This window comes from Artemia franciscana, chromosome 13 (assembly GCF_032884065.1).
Source record: "Artemia franciscana chromosome 13, ASM3288406v1, whole genome shotgun sequence".
Classification (NCBI taxonomy): Eukaryota; Metazoa; Arthropoda; class Branchiopoda; order Anostraca; family Artemiidae; genus Artemia; species Artemia franciscana.
Genome location: NC_088875.1, coordinates 11178295 through 11193980, shown reverse-complemented (window position 1 = coordinate 11193980; position 15686 = coordinate 11178295). Strand labels below are relative to the sequence as shown.

Below are 15686 nucleotides of genomic sequence, written 5' to 3'. Positions count from 1 at the left end.
GTAGTTGAAACGCTTCCATGACAGCAAAACTAGTTTTTTTAAGGTTTGAGTTTTTTTTAATTCTGAGCACAACAGATTGTTAACGCTTGACTTTTCCAGACAAAAAGCGTTTCCAAATTAGACTAATTATTTTTTCTTGTTTATTTTCTTGGTTCAGTTTGGCATGGCAACACTGACGAAAATGTAGTAGGCCTACTGTTCTATGAATTTTATAATCTTGAAACAGCCAAACGAAATATATTGGGAAATCGGGATTTTCAGTCATGAATAGACCTAACATAGGTCCAGAAAAAAAATGTTTTTATTTTACTTTTGCCAGTATGTGGTATAGTGTAAATAAATTTGAAGGAAAAACATTAGTCCTAGACTTTTTTTTATATACGAAGGGGCCTAAAAATCCTATACATGTAGGATATATCACTCTTTACTCAGTGAATGATTGTGTTTTGACTCTGATACTACATCGAACATGTACTTGAATGAGGAGGCAATCTTAAATTACATCCTAGTTTGTTCAACTCAATTGGCAATTGGCAAAGTATTTGTTACCTTTATTCAACGTACCGTGGAACCTGTATGAATTATTATCAATGGTCCACTTTTCATACCACCCATGTTTAGCACCCAAATATTAGCAAAATATTTGTAATCTTTGTTCAATGTACCGCGGAACATGAATGAATTATGGTCAATGTTGCGCTTTCCGTACAACCCATGTTTAGCACCCAAATATTAACAGAATATTTGTAATCTTAGTTCAATGTACTGCAGAACATATATGAATTAAGGTCAATGCTCCACTTTCCATACAACCCATGTTTAGTACCCAAATATTAGAAGAATATTTATAACCTTAGTTCAATGTACCGCGGAAAATGTATGAATTACGATCAATGTTCCACTTTCAAAAAAAAAAAAAAAAACATGTTTAGATCCCAAATATTAACAGAATATTTTTAATCTTGGTTCAATGTATCGCGGAAAATGTATGAATTATGGTCAATGCTCTACTTTCCATACAACCCATGTTTAGCACCCAAATATTAGAAAAATATTTAGTTCAATGTTCCGCGGTACATTGTTCAATTATTTAACCTTTGTCAAACCTCTACTGCTTCGGAAGTTTCAATTGACTCACTCACTACCAATTTAAAGAATGATCTTGACAGTGTTAAACAACTTAAGCATACCCAAAAGCAGTTTCATGCTATTCTCCTATCAAAAATAAATACCCCCTATCAATAATAACCTTTTCATACGATATTTTAATACAGTTGAACCGCTCCGTGTGCAATAGGACAAGGACCTTAAATGGAACTCCCATACTTCCCATTTATTTAATTCTGGTAGTTTTCTTCTTAAATCTTTCTTCCTTCTCAAACAGTTCTCTATATCAATCCATAAGCTTAAATTAATTTACTGTTATTATATAAGACCCTGTCTGGAATATGCTTGCCCTGTCTGACAACCTGGGTTGACCAAAGACCAATATAAAGGTGATTGGGCTGAGAATAAAATCGACGAATACACACAATTTTGTTTGATCCATTGATCCAAGAGCTCGTATGGCATGAGCTTTAACAAAATTTTAAGAATCCTTCAACCCCCCAGATGGTCAAATCAGGGAAAACGACTTTATCAAGTCAATTTGTGCAGCTTCCTGCCACACCTACCAATTTTCATCGTCCTAGCACGTCCAGAAGCACCGAACTCGCCAAAGCACTGAATCCAATACCCCTAACTTACCCAAAAAGAGTGGATCCAGTCCGGTTACGTCAATCTCGAACTAAGGACATTTATAAGCGTTTTCCGAGATTTCCGGTTTTCCCCTCCTACTTCCCCCAATCTCAACAGATTTGGTCAGTATTTGAAATAAGAGCTCTGAGACACGAGTTCCTTCTAAATATTAAATTTCATTAAGATCCGGTGACCCGTTCTTAAGTTAAAAATACCTCAATTTTTCCAACTTTTCAAATTAATAACCCCCCCCCCCATAGAAAACAGATCCGTTCCAATTATGTCAATCAGGTATCTATAGCTTGTGCTCATTCTTCCCATTAAGTTTCGCCCCGATCCCTCCACTATAAGCATTTTCAAAGATTTCCGGTTTCCCCCTCCAACTCCCCCCAATGTCACTGGATCTGGTCGGGATTTAAAATGAGAGTTCTAAAGCACAAGATCCTTCTAAATATCAAATTTCATCAAGATATGATCATCCGTTAATAAGTTACAAATACCTCAATTTTTCCGAATTACTCCCCCCCCCCCACAACTCCACTAAAGATAGCGGATATGGTCCGGTTATGTCAGTCACTTATCTTGACTTGTGCTTATTCTTCCCACCAAGTTTCATCCTGATCTCTCTGCTTTCAGCGTTTTCCAAGATTTCCCCCCTCCCCCCAATGACACTGGATCCGGTAAAGATTTAAAATAAGAGATCTGAGTAGGAGGTCCTTCTAAATGTAAAATTTCATAAAGATCCGATCATTTCTTCGTAAGTTAAAAACACCTCATTTTTCTTATGTTTTAGAATTTGCCCTCCCCCCACTCCCCCAAAGAGAGCAGATCTGTTCCAGTTATGTCAATCAGGTATCTAGGACTTGTGATTATTTTTCCCACCAAGTGTCATCCCGATCCTTCCACTCTAAGCGTTTTCCAAAGTTTTATCCCCCGCCAACTCCCCCCAATTTCACCGGGTCCAGTAGGGATTTAAAATAAGAGCTCTGAGACAAGATTTCCTTCAAAACATAAAATTTCATTAAGATCTGATTACTTCTTCGTAAGTTAAAAATACCTCATTTTTTCTAATATTTCAGAACTAACCCTCTCCCCAACTTTCCCAAAGAGAGCGGATCCGTTTCGGTTATGTCAATCACGTATCTAGGACTTGTGATTATTTTTCCTACAAAGTTTCATCCTGATCCCTCGGCTCTAAGCATTTTCCAGGATTTTAGGCATCCCCCTAACTCCCCCAATGTCACCAGATACGGTCGGGATTTAAAATAAGAGCTCTGAGACACTACTACCTTCGAAACATCAAATTTCAATAAGATCCGATCGCTCCTTCATAAGTTAAAAATACCTCATTATTCAGAATTAACCCTCCCCCCAACTCCCCCAAAGAGAGCGGATCCGTTCTGGTTACGTCAATCACGTATCTAGGACTTGTGCTTATTTTTCCACCAAGTTCCATCTCAATCCCTCCACTCTAAGCGTTTTCCAAGATTTTAGGTTCCCCACCCCAACCTCCAATTTCACCTGATCCGGCCGGGATTTAAAATAAGAGCTCTGAGACACGAAATCCTTCCCAACATTAAATTTCATTAAGATCCGATAACCCGTTCTTAAGTTAAAAATACCTCTTTTTTCTAATTTTTCCGATTTAACCGTTCCCCAACTCCCCCCCAGATGGTCGAATCGGGGAAACGACAATTTCTAATTTAATCTGGTTTGGTTCCTGATATGCCAGCCAAATTTCATCGTCCTAGCTTACCTGGAAGTGCCTAAAGTAGCAAAACCGGGACAGACAGACCAACAGAACTTGCAATCGCTATATGTCGTTTGGTTAATACCAAGTGCCATAAAAAACTACACGACGCCAAGGCCCACCCAGGGCATCATTCAAGATATATCGAATTATATAATTCTATATGCACCAAATAACAGACATAAAAAAAAAAAAAAAAAAAAACGACGCAAAGGCCCACCAAGTGCATCGTTCAAGATATATCAAATTATGTAATTCTATATGCACCAAATAACAGATATTTAAAAAAAAAATCCATTTGCTAGAAGCAAATTAAGCTCTAAGTAACTGTTTAACCGATAAAATATATTAGTAATTCACCCTTTAAAGTCCAAGAAGTAATGTCAGAGGATGCCAAATGGAACTCGTTACGGGAGAGTAAAGAAACTAATATTAACACGGAGGGTCGGTCAGTCAGGGGTACAAGACAGAGGAGCAGTTAGCAGATCAATAAAGAGGAGTAAACAGACAACACTTCGATTTTTTCTTCTTTTTTTCCATCATCACAAACTCTTGGGTCGGTCAGTCAGGGGCCCAAGACAGAGGAGCAGTTAGCAGATCAGTAAACAGGGGTAGGCAGAGCATGCTTCGATTTTTTTTTTTTTTTTCGTCACAAACCCTTCGGTCGGTCAGTCAGGGGTCCAAGACAGAGGAGCAGTTATCAGATCAATAAAGAGGAGTAGGCAGATCATGTTTCAATTTTTTGTTCTTTTTTTTTCATCGTCTCAAACCCTCCGGTCGGTCAGTCACGGGTTCAAGACAGAGAAGCAGTTAGCAGATCAATAAACAGGGGTAGGCAGAGCTTGTTTAATTTTTTTCTCCTTTTTTTTCGTCGTCACAAATCCTCCGGTCGGTCAGTCAAGGGTTCAAGACAGAGGAGCAGTTAGCAGATCAATAAACAGGGGAGGCAGAACATGCTTCGATTTTTCTTCTTTTTTTTCATCGTCACAAACCTTTGGGTCGGTCAGTTCAGGGGGTTCAAGACAGAGGAGCAGTTAGCACATCAATAAACAGGGGTAGGCAGAGCTTGTTTCATTTTTTGTTCTTTTTTTTTATCCTCACAAACCCTCCGGTCGGTCAGTCAGGGGTCCAAGACAGAGGAGCAGTTAGCAGATCAATAAAGAAGAATTGGCAGAACATGCTTCAATTTTGTCCTATTTTTTTTCATCGTCACAAACCCCGGGGTCGGTCAGTCAGGGGTCCAAGACAGAGGAGCAGTTGGCAAATCAATAAAGGAGAGTAGACATAGTATGTTTCGATTTTTACTTCCTTTTTTTCATCGTCACAAACCCTAATACCCGAAAGAACAGGATCAGAACATATTTTTTGTGGCCTTTCGTGTGGAATGAAGCCTCTCAAACGCGTATTTAAAATTATTCTTAGACATTTCCTCCAGAAAACATATAGCAAATCTTCTTTAATCTTTCAAAGCGTCCAACTTTCGACGCAATAGTTGATAGCTATCATTACCGTGTGTTCTAGAATCTTCATTCTTAGTTCCAAGACTTTCTTCGCATTCTCCCGAATTTTTTTTTTCGACGCTAAAAAAGCACCCAGCTTCTGGGCCGTTCCTGACAAAATTAGCTATTAAATATATTATTTATATTATTTTACTGAATTATTTCCAGCTCACCTCCTTAAAGTCTTCTTGTAAATGTAATTAATACAAAATCAGGAGCAAAAATCAAAGAGGTAGCATATTTTTTTATTTTTAAGCTTGTTTTACTCTAAAAGATTCCTGGCAACCCTGAAAAGGTTTCAAGTATCCCCTAGAAGGGGAGGGGGAATGGCCCCTACTTTAAAACTCAACATTCCAAAGGGCAGCAATGCAGGAATCACAACACAACTAGCTTGTTCAGAGTAGTTTATCAACATAACGTGTTTATGCTATAGCAATGCTACTGACAGCAGCTTTAGGAACAATTTCCACTTACAATGTTGTTTTACTCAGCGGTCGTTTTCGCGTCAAATGAGGGGCTGGGGCTTCCTCCTTCACCAGAGCAGCGGGAGGGGGGATGCTCCTACTAATTTGAGGAATATGAACCTTCTTATCTTCTAAGGCAGTCACAGTGAGTGGAATGGCGGGAGTAGGACTTAAACCCGTATGAGAAAGACTAGGACCAGGTTGTGGCATTGATGGTGATTCAACCTGAAAAGTATTTCCATGGTAAAGATACGAAAAATTTACTTCACAAATTGACATACTCTTTTTTCTTTGATTTACAGTGATCCTAAGCAACATTAAGATCTAGTTAAAATGCCATAGTTTTGAGCCCGGATAAAGTTCTAAAAATATGCAAATAAACCACTTCCTTTTTTAATTGTTTTATCCTATGCTGACCAAAATAATCATATTGATTATCTAGAAGACCAAAATAATCATTGATGCACAGTAAGACTGTGTATAAAGTAAGCAGTCAATCGTATAGAAATTCCTTTGGTGAGATGGGATATCCTTCGCGCACCCCACAATTCCCAACATTTTCAAAACTGCAAAACTGTAACTCCTAAAATGATTGACATTTTTTTGGACAAAAAACAAAAAACAAAGTTTTTTACATTGGCCACGTGGCATCCCACTATGTGTTGTTTATCATATAACCCTTGTTGTCCAGCAGATGAAACCGTCAAAAGGAGCTAACAGCAATAGAACATTATAGGGAGCTAACGTTTCGGCAAAAAAAGTAAAACATGCTCACTTTTTTGCTAAAAGTCTGCAGTAGGGAAGTGGGAATGGCACTAGAAGACCGCTCGCTTCGGCAACTAAGAGTGTTGGGAGATGTTAGAGGGGCCAAGAGCCTGCTTTATGATTCCAATAATAACGACACTAATAAATAATAGGGGAGGTACCATGTTTTTTGTTTCGTTTTCATGGTTGGAAACAATTTGGAATGTTTGCATTAAATAGCAACGGAAACGTTTGCATTTGCTTATGAACTTGTTATTTGCATTTGCATTTTGCTTGTTGTTTGCATTTGCTTATGAACTTGTTATTTGCATTTGCATTTTGCTTGTTGTTTGCATTTGCTTATGAACTTGTTATTTGCATTTGCATTTTGCTTGTTGTTTGCATTTGCTTATGAACTTGTTATTTGCATTTGCATTTTGCTTGTTGTTTGCATTTGCTTATGAACTTGTTATTTGCATTTGCATTTTGCTTGTTGTTTGCATTTGCTTATGAACTTGTTATTTGCATTTGCATTTTGCTTGTTGTTTGCATTTGCTTATGAGCTTGTTATTTGCATTTTGCTTGTTGTTTGCATTTGCTTATGATTATGTTATATATTCTCTGAGGCCAACCTGACTTGTATTCATAATAATGATAGATGGTAATAAGCTTACCTAAGCTATGGATGTCAGGTGATTGATTTTTCTAACGATAGTTTCGACAGGACCCGTGCCTGTCATCATCAGGTAGAAATTTCAGGAAGAAATTTGAATTTAACCTGATGATGACAGGCGCAGGTCCTGTCGAAACTATCGTTAGAAAAATCAATCACCTGGCATCCATAGCTTAGGTAAGCTTATTACCATCTATCATTATTATGAAACTTGATTATGAAATAAATTTGGGTTATTATCTCAATGAATTGCATTAATGTAAATTTAAAAAAAAAGAAAAATTCAGTCAAATCGACCTGAAGAAGTCATTTAATGCACGTTGAGAAAGTGTTTTTCACTTATTTATTTATAGGGAGTTATAAATAGAAGTGTCATAAAGAAAGTCATAAAGAAAGTGTTTTTATTTATTTATTTATATATTTATTTATTCACAACTTGACAGCACTTAATATATATATCATTTATTTATAAAATGAATATTTATTCATTTAATATTTATAAATATATTTATTTTTTATTCCTTTATTTATTTATTTATAGTTTTTCATTTATTTGTTTATCATTCATTTATTTATTTAACCATAGGGAGCTAACATAATAGAACAACAGCAAAGTTGTTATTGACCCAAGAAGTCATTAAGAAAGGTGACCAAAAAAATAAAAAATAAAATTTGGAATACAGTGAATCGCCAAAAAGAAAACCTACTTCGGGTCACGTCTTTAACTGGGTTATTTCCCGGGAGCCTTCCAATTGATCTTGGAAGCTTCTTGAAAGGCTTAAACGCACCTTGCCTTGATTTCTTTTTTTTTACCTTAGAAAGAATATATAAAAACTAAACAAAAATCACAATAAGAGTAATTTCTTTTTATAGATAGAAAAAATTTCTAGGGGGGGGGGAGGAACAGTATGAATCAGTCTCTTGACTGGGCTAGATTCTCTAAACCTGTTTTCTTGGAGTAGGCTGACAAACTCTCTATGCAGCCCGAAAGGCATGAGAAACAAGAAAACTATAAAATAGTACAAAAAATTAAAACCTTACTCTAGGTTTTACCACCGACTGTAATCTTGGCGGTGGTGGAGCTTGCTGATCGGAAGAGGATTGCGGATTTGTCCGAGTAATAACAGAAGAGGAATGGCCATTTGAAACCTAAAAAAAGAAAGATGTATGCTACAGAAGTTTCCAAAAGCAAAGCTTAAGCCAACAATCAGGTTCTAGTCTAATCAATCAATATCAGCTTCTAGAAGTGTTCGAAGCTGTTCATTTCAGACACACCTCCCAACCTCAGAAAACGAGCATTCATAAAAACATTTGATTATATATAAAAAAAATGCTTAAATTTCATAGTCCCAAAATTTCAATGGTAGGTTCACGTTATGTTTTACACCATCATCATTACCAACGTTAAAATAAAATAACAATAGAGATATAGATCTATAGCAATGGAAATATGGTTAACGATAAATAACAATAGATGGATAAGGTTAACATTATGCTTTTCATCACCACCATCACGAACGTTAAAATAAAATAACAAAAGAGATAAGGTTATCGATAAATGACGATAGAGGGATAAGGTTAGCGTTGTGCTTTTCATCAGCATCATTACCAACTTTGGAATAAACTAACAATAGAGGTAAGGTTAACGCTAAACAACAATAGAGGGACAAAGTTAAGATTATGCTTTCCATCAGTATCTTCGCCATCGTTAGAATAAAATAACAAAAGACATTGGGCAAAATCAAACAGTTCGTGGTAACGAACTGTAGTAAGGAGCGACCCGGCTCAAAAGTAACCAAAACTCTAAAAAATTGAATTTTGATATCAATAGCTACATCAAAAGAATCGTATTTTAATGCTGATTTTAAATATATAAGTTTCATCAAGTTTAGTCTTACCCATCAAAAGTTACGAGCCTGAGAAAATTTGCCTTATTTAAGAAAATAGGGGGAAACACCCCTTAAAAGTCGTAGGATCTTAACGAAAATAACACCATCAGATTCAGCGTATCAGAGAACCCTACTGTAGAAATTTCAAGCTCCTATCTACAAAAATGTGGAATTTTGTATTTTTTACCAGAAGACAAATCACGGGTGCGTGTTTATTTGTTTTTTTTGTTTTTTTTTCTTTTCCCCAGGGGTCATCGTATCGACCAAGTGGTCCTAGAATGTCGCACGAGGGCTCATTCTAACGGAAATGAAAAGTTCTAGTGCCCTTTTTAAGTGACCAAAAAAATTGGAGGGCATCTAGGCCCCCTCCCACGCTCATTTTTTTCCCAAAGTCAACGGATCAAAATTTTGAGATAACCATTCTGTTCAGCATAGTCGAAAACCATAATAACTATGTCTTTGGGGATGACTTACTCCCCCACAATCCCTGGGGGAGGGGCTGCAAGTTTCAAACTTTGACCAGTGTTTACATATAGTAATGGTTATTGGGAAATGTATAGACGTTTTCAGGGCGATTTTATTTTGTTTGGGGGTGGGGCTGAGGAGAGGGGGCTATGTTGGAGGATCTTTCCTTGGAGGAATCTGTCATGGGGGAAGAAAAATTCAATGAAAGGGGTGCAGGATTCTCTAGCATTACTATAAGAAAACAATGAAAAATAAACATGAAAACGTTTTTTTTTAATGAAAGGAAGAAGTAGCATTGAAACTTAAAACGAACAGAGATAATTACGCATATGAGGGGTTCTAAAAATAATTTGGCATAAAGAGCGAGGTATTTAGGAGGAGATAAATACCTTGCTCTTTATGCTAAAGTATTTTTAGTAATTTCAACTATTTATTCTACGGCCTTTCTGATTCAGGGGTCATTCTTAAACAATTGGGACAAAACTTACGATTTAGTGTAAAGAACGAGGTATTAACGAGGGTACAAACCCCCTCGTATACATAATAAAAATATAAGGTTATGAAAGTTTGTTACGTAAGTTAATTCTTAAGTTATGTGTATTTTTTACTAATAAAAACGTTCGTTAAAAATTAAAAGTTCTAGTTGCCTTTTTAAGTAACCGAAAAATTGGAGGGCAACTAGGCCTCCTTCTCCACCCCTTATTTCTCAAAATCGTCTGATCAAAACTAAGAGAAAGCCATTTAGCCAAAAAAAGAATTAATATACAAATTTCATTTTAATAATTTATGTGTGGAGAGCCAAAACCAAACATGCATTAATTCAAAAACGTTCAGAAATTAAATAAAAAAAACTAATTTTTTTAGCTGAAAGTAAGGAGCGACATTAAAACTTAAAACGAACAGAAATTACTCCGTTAATGAAATGGGTTATCCCCTCTGCAATCCCTCGCTCTTTACGCTGAAGTTTGACTCTTTGCCACAATTCTACTTTCTAAAACTATTAAAAGCTTTAGCGTAAAGAGCGAGGGATTGTGGAGGGGACAACCCATTCCATTAACGGAGTAATTTCTGTTCGTTTTAAGTTTTAATGTCGCTCCTTACTTTCAGCTAAAAAAATTAGTTTTTTTAATTTAATATTATTTAGGAACGCTGTCTAATATTAAGGTGTTCTTTATATGCACAAACTTACCACAAAACAGACGGATTATTACACAAGATGTGCGCCTCAAAAATATAAGTTTATGCTTCCAACTTTAAGGTTTAGAAGACCTTCTTCTGAGGATCGCAGCACCTCCAAAGACCACGGTTTTTGACTTGATATTTGGTGGTTTTTGAACTTCCAAAGAAAAAAAAAAAAAAACAACCTAGCCATTCTCATTAATAATTTTTTACTTTTTGCCAAAAAAAACGTCATCTAACGAAGGTCATTATTGGCTTTACCTAACAACCGCAAAAAAAACGTCACAAAGTCGAGAGTCTAACGAGTTTACAACGATTTAAACTTTTTTTGTCAAATGTTTTCTGTTCAAAACTAAAACATTAGTGATACATGTTAACTACTACTACTAACAACTCACAGCAGCAACAAGCCGACTGAGGCCATCACAGCTAAGAACGCTCCTCCTCCATCCCAATCTATTCAAAGCCCCCCTCAATACACCCTCCCACGAAGCTCCCATTTCCATTAAATCTTTCTGTATGACACCCTCCCACCCCAGACGAGGACGACCTGCTTTCCGTTTAGCCCTAGACGGTTGGCCGAAAAGAGTAATCTTCGGTAATCTGTCATCCTTCATCCATAGAACGTAGCCTAGCCATCTCAACCTTTCTTTCATTATAGCCGTAAAAAGCAGGATTGAACCACATTTTTTGTGTAGCCTACTTTTTGAAATGCGGTCAGTCATCCGAGAACCCAGAACAGTCCGTAGGCAATTTCTCTAGAAAACATCTAGTAAATCTTCATCCGCTTTTCGAAGCGCCCATACTTCAGAGCCATATTTGACCACTGTCATCACCGTAGCTTCCAATATTCTAATCTTGGTTTGCAGACTTAACTTCCTATTCTTCCAAACCTTTTTTTAACTGTGAAAAACACCCTGAGTCTTGGCTACTCTACTTTCATATCTTCACTGCTCCCATCGTCTTTACTAATAATACTACCAAGTTAAGTGAGGCCGCCCACCTGATCAATCTTTTCCTTACCCAACATCACCTTTTCATCTTCACTTATTCCTAGCCTTAGTGACTTAGTCTTCTCAACATTAATTTTCAAACCTATTCCAGCACCCTCAACTCACAAAACTTCTAAAAGTTCATTCATTTTACTCACACTTTCATCTAGTATGCTTAAATTATCAGTATAATCTAAGTCCAGGAAAGTTATTCCTCCCCCTGGTCTCCTTCCTGTGCTCCTTAAGACAAAGTCCATCAAAATGATCCAAATAAAGAAGGATAGAACACAACCCTGCTTAACTCCTGATTTAATACAAAACCAGCTGCAAACCTCATTTCCTACCTTAACCGCAGCAGTATTATTCTCGTACACAGCACTAATCACTTTAATGTATTTGTCTGGTACACCATAAAAGGATAAGACCTTTACTAAAGCTCTTCTATGAACAGAATCGAACGCTTGCTCATAATGTACGAAACTGAGGACAAAAGGTGTTTGAAAACTAAGACATTTCTCAATTATTAAACTAAGAATGTAAATTTAGCCGACACATCCTCTACCCTTTCTAAAACCGCACCGTTCTTTTCTTAAAACTATATCTACAGCATCTCTCAGTAAGTAATTTGTTACCTACAGAGAACAGATTAGTGTCTCGATAATTACGACGCTTACTCTTATCACCTTTTTTATACAGTGGTTTAATTAAGGTTTTCCTAAAATCGCTAGGTACTTCCCCTATTTCAAAAATCATATCGATATTCTTCAGTAAGTTATTTTTCACCTCAAAGCCACCATATTTAAGAAACTCATTTACTACACTATCAGCCTTTGGAGACTTATTACTTTTCAACCCTTTTAGTACTGTCGCTAATTCTTCCTTCACATCCATGGTATCACAAACTTTTTCATTTTCCTCAATATCTTTTCCTGCAACTGTATCTCGGTTTAGCATATTCTCGAAACTTTTATTCTCAAAAATAGAAAGTATTTGCAAAGTTTTTTTTGTTTTTTTTTTAGTGGGTAATGAACGGTTGCCTTATTATGAACAGAACCCTTCAATAGCATCAAAACAACCCTCGTTTTATACCCAAATAAAAGAAGAGCTTCCCAGCAGGAAATTTTAAAACACTCCCCCCCCCAGGAACAGACGTGTGTGCATATATGAATAGCGTCTACGCAACATAAAAATAAAACAAGGTATAAACAATCACAAGAAGCAATATAGACAAATCAAACAATACTTAATTGACCATTTTAAAGCAGTTAAAACAGAAGCTAAGCGCAACAAACCCAAATAAGATAAAGTATAAAATAAAACAGTGAATTAGCTGAAAATCACAAGACGCAATATAGACAAATCAAGTAATACTGAATTGACCATTTTAAAGCAGCAAAAACAGAAGCTTGGCGCAACAGACCCAAATAAGATAAAGTATAAATAAAACAGTGAGCTAGCTGAAAACTTGCACAAAACTCAAAGAAAAAAAACAAGTCAACTCAAGCATTTCAATGACTTAGAACCATAGTAGATTAATATAAATTGACATAAATCATTCATATTAATATTAATATGAATTACATATGATTCAGATGAACATACTAGGGAGAGGGCATTCCAACAAAATTGTCTGAAGATCCATCTTGGATATAATGAGAATATCCTGTAGATTTACACAAAAACTAAATTGCAAATTCCAACAGTTAATTAAACAAGGTAGCAGAGTGGATTAGGAGATGGGAAAGATGTCTGAAAGCTTTAGAGGTATTTAAAAAAAATATAGCAGCAACTGATTACCAAAACTTCAGATAGCTCGGACGTTTCTTAACGTATTTTGAAATCAATTCTATCCCAGCGTACTTCTCTCAGCGGGGTAGACACACGGTTGCCAGTTAAACTGTAAGCTATATGAAAATTGTTCCTTTTCTTTTCTATGTTGCTACGTTTTAGTATTCAAATAGTAGTTATCCTGAGAATTAACATAATTTTAACCCAAACGTCCATAGGAACGTTTCAAGAGGTTTACAAGCTTGGATGTTATATTGTTTTAATCGCATTTTTCATTCAAATTGGTTATTTAATTCAGATATCCATCTTATTTTATATACTTAATCGTTTATTCTAGGAAACTTTCCAGGCGTTCATCAAAGGAACAAATGTCCTTGGGCCATTGAAGATCAAATTAAACGTTTTGAATTTCATCTATGGACGTTAGTTTGTTATCAATGATACAGATTTATTTTTATTTTTTTTTTAGATTCGTCTGACCCTACAAAATTATCCACGTATGGTCCTCCTTTTTTATGCGCTCTAGCCCTTTGTTTATAATGAGTGTTCCCAATATGTGATGCACCCCCTCCTCCTAGATATAAAAGAGGGGTTTGTACCGTGATTATCAAGTGGATTGGTTACAACTAGCTAGCATGGAAAATATAATATTTAGTATTTCAATAAATTTTTGAAACCTAGACAAAAGGGGCAGACCATTTTCAGACGCTTCTAAGCCGTCCTCCCCCTCTGGAGCCACCAACAATCCCTGATATACTACTAAACCTTACTATCAACTACTAAACCTTCCATAGTTGAAGTAATCAACTACTAATCAGCTACTAAACCTTCCAATCAACATAGATCCTTCGGATACCACAGAGATTTGTATGGCGGCAGAAGAATTGAAAAATGGACCATCTCCAGGCGAAGACAGAATCACAGCAGAAATGCTTGAGAATAAATTCTTCAAGACAATGCGAGAGTCGGAAAAAGAGCCTAAAAATTGGACTAGAAGCACCCTAGTAAAACTTTTCAGAAATGGAGATACCACAAAGTGTGAAAACTGGTGTGGTACCTGCCTCCTTTCAATCGCTGGAAAGTTATATGCTCTCACAATCATCAACAGACTAAAACTACATCTTGATAGACATCTACGCGAGCAGCAACACGGCTTCCGTCCAAACCGCTCATGTACTGACCTCATATTCGTCCTCAAAATGCTGCTGGAAGAAAACAATGAAGGGAGAAGGAAATTGTACTTTGTATTCATTGATTTTGAGAAAGTTTTTGACTCAGGAGATAGAGCAATACTCTGAAAAATTCTCTCACATTACGACATACTGGAAAAAATCATAAAACATATCACGGCTTTCTAAAAAGATACAGAATGCTGTGTATAAACTGGACGGGGGAATACCAAATATTCTAAAATTATGACAGAAGTAATGCAGAGATATGTCCTCTCCCTCCTGCTGTTCATCCCTATTGTTGACTACATCTTAAGTAAATGTGGAGGATATGGGATTGATAAAAATCAACACAAATAAAACAAAAAACATGGCTACTAGTGGATCACCTCTTGATATTAGATATGGAGATGATCGAATAGAGGAGGTGGTTGAGTTCAGATACCTGGGTAGAACAGTCAAAACACTGGCTCAAACCCAAGAGAAGTCCAACTTAGATTGGGACAAGCACATGGGGTGCCGTCTCAGACGAGTTTGGAATTCTCAAAAATACCTGGCACCTTATTCAGCAACAAAAGAAAAATATACAGCCATTCGAAAACACTTGCCTCAGAATAAATCTAAATATAAACTGGACCCAGAGGATAAGAAATGACACCATCAGGCAACTGATCCAGCTACCTTGAATAATAGACGTTATCCGTCAACGTAGGTGGCGTTATCTTGGGCATGTCATCAGGATGGACAGTAATCGCTTGCCAAACCTGATCCTCTTCTGGCAACCAGAAGGATAAAGAAGACGCAGCAGTCCTAGAAACACTCAATGATGTTCATACATAAGATAATTGTCAAATATACATGCGTCCCTAGAGCCCAAATGAGAAGACGTACTAGTTGCAGCACACCTCCGAGATGACTGGAGACTTTTCGTGGATCCTTTGGGTGGCTCTGGAGGCACAAGAGGAACTAAGGTCTAACGTAAGACAAAAGAGGGTGCGATTTCGCACAATGACGATCAAAAGGGGGAGAGGGACGCGGAATAAGGTTAGTTGTACCCGTTTTGAAGTCCAATTAATGAGTGTTGGTGTTTAGTATATGTCACATAGCAGCATATCTATTAGCTTTATATCCATAGAAACTACCGATCCATGAAATAGAACTTGAAAAAGGATCTCCAGTAAAAATTTCCGGTTTTCAAGTAAGACAGCACAAATGAACCTGAATCCGTTACTGTGACAGTAAAGAGAAAAAAAGAGACATTACTTTGCTACACTCTCGTGCTGAAAAGTAGGCTTTAATTCCGTTTTGCTTCATTTTTGAGGTGTATTAAGCCAACC

At 36.6% G+C, this 15686-nt stretch overlaps 1 protein-coding gene across 2 annotated transcripts in view; it reads right to left on the bottom strand.

Moving 5' to 3' along the window:
- LOC136034515 (BRD4-interacting chromatin-remodeling complex-associated protein-like) overlaps positions 1 to 15686 on the bottom strand; it is a 64198-nt gene that overhangs the window by 11156 nt on the left and 37356 nt on the right. For both annotated transcript variants that reach the window (XM_065715741.1, XM_065715742.1), the window contains 2 exons: positions 7909 to 8016; positions 5461 to 5675 (listed from right to left, as the gene is read on the bottom strand). In XM_065715741.1, coding sequence (XP_065571813.1) covers positions 5461 to 5675; positions 7909 to 8016 — 323 coding nt within the window. The remainder of the gene's footprint in view (positions 1 to 5460; positions 5676 to 7908; positions 8017 to 15686) is intronic.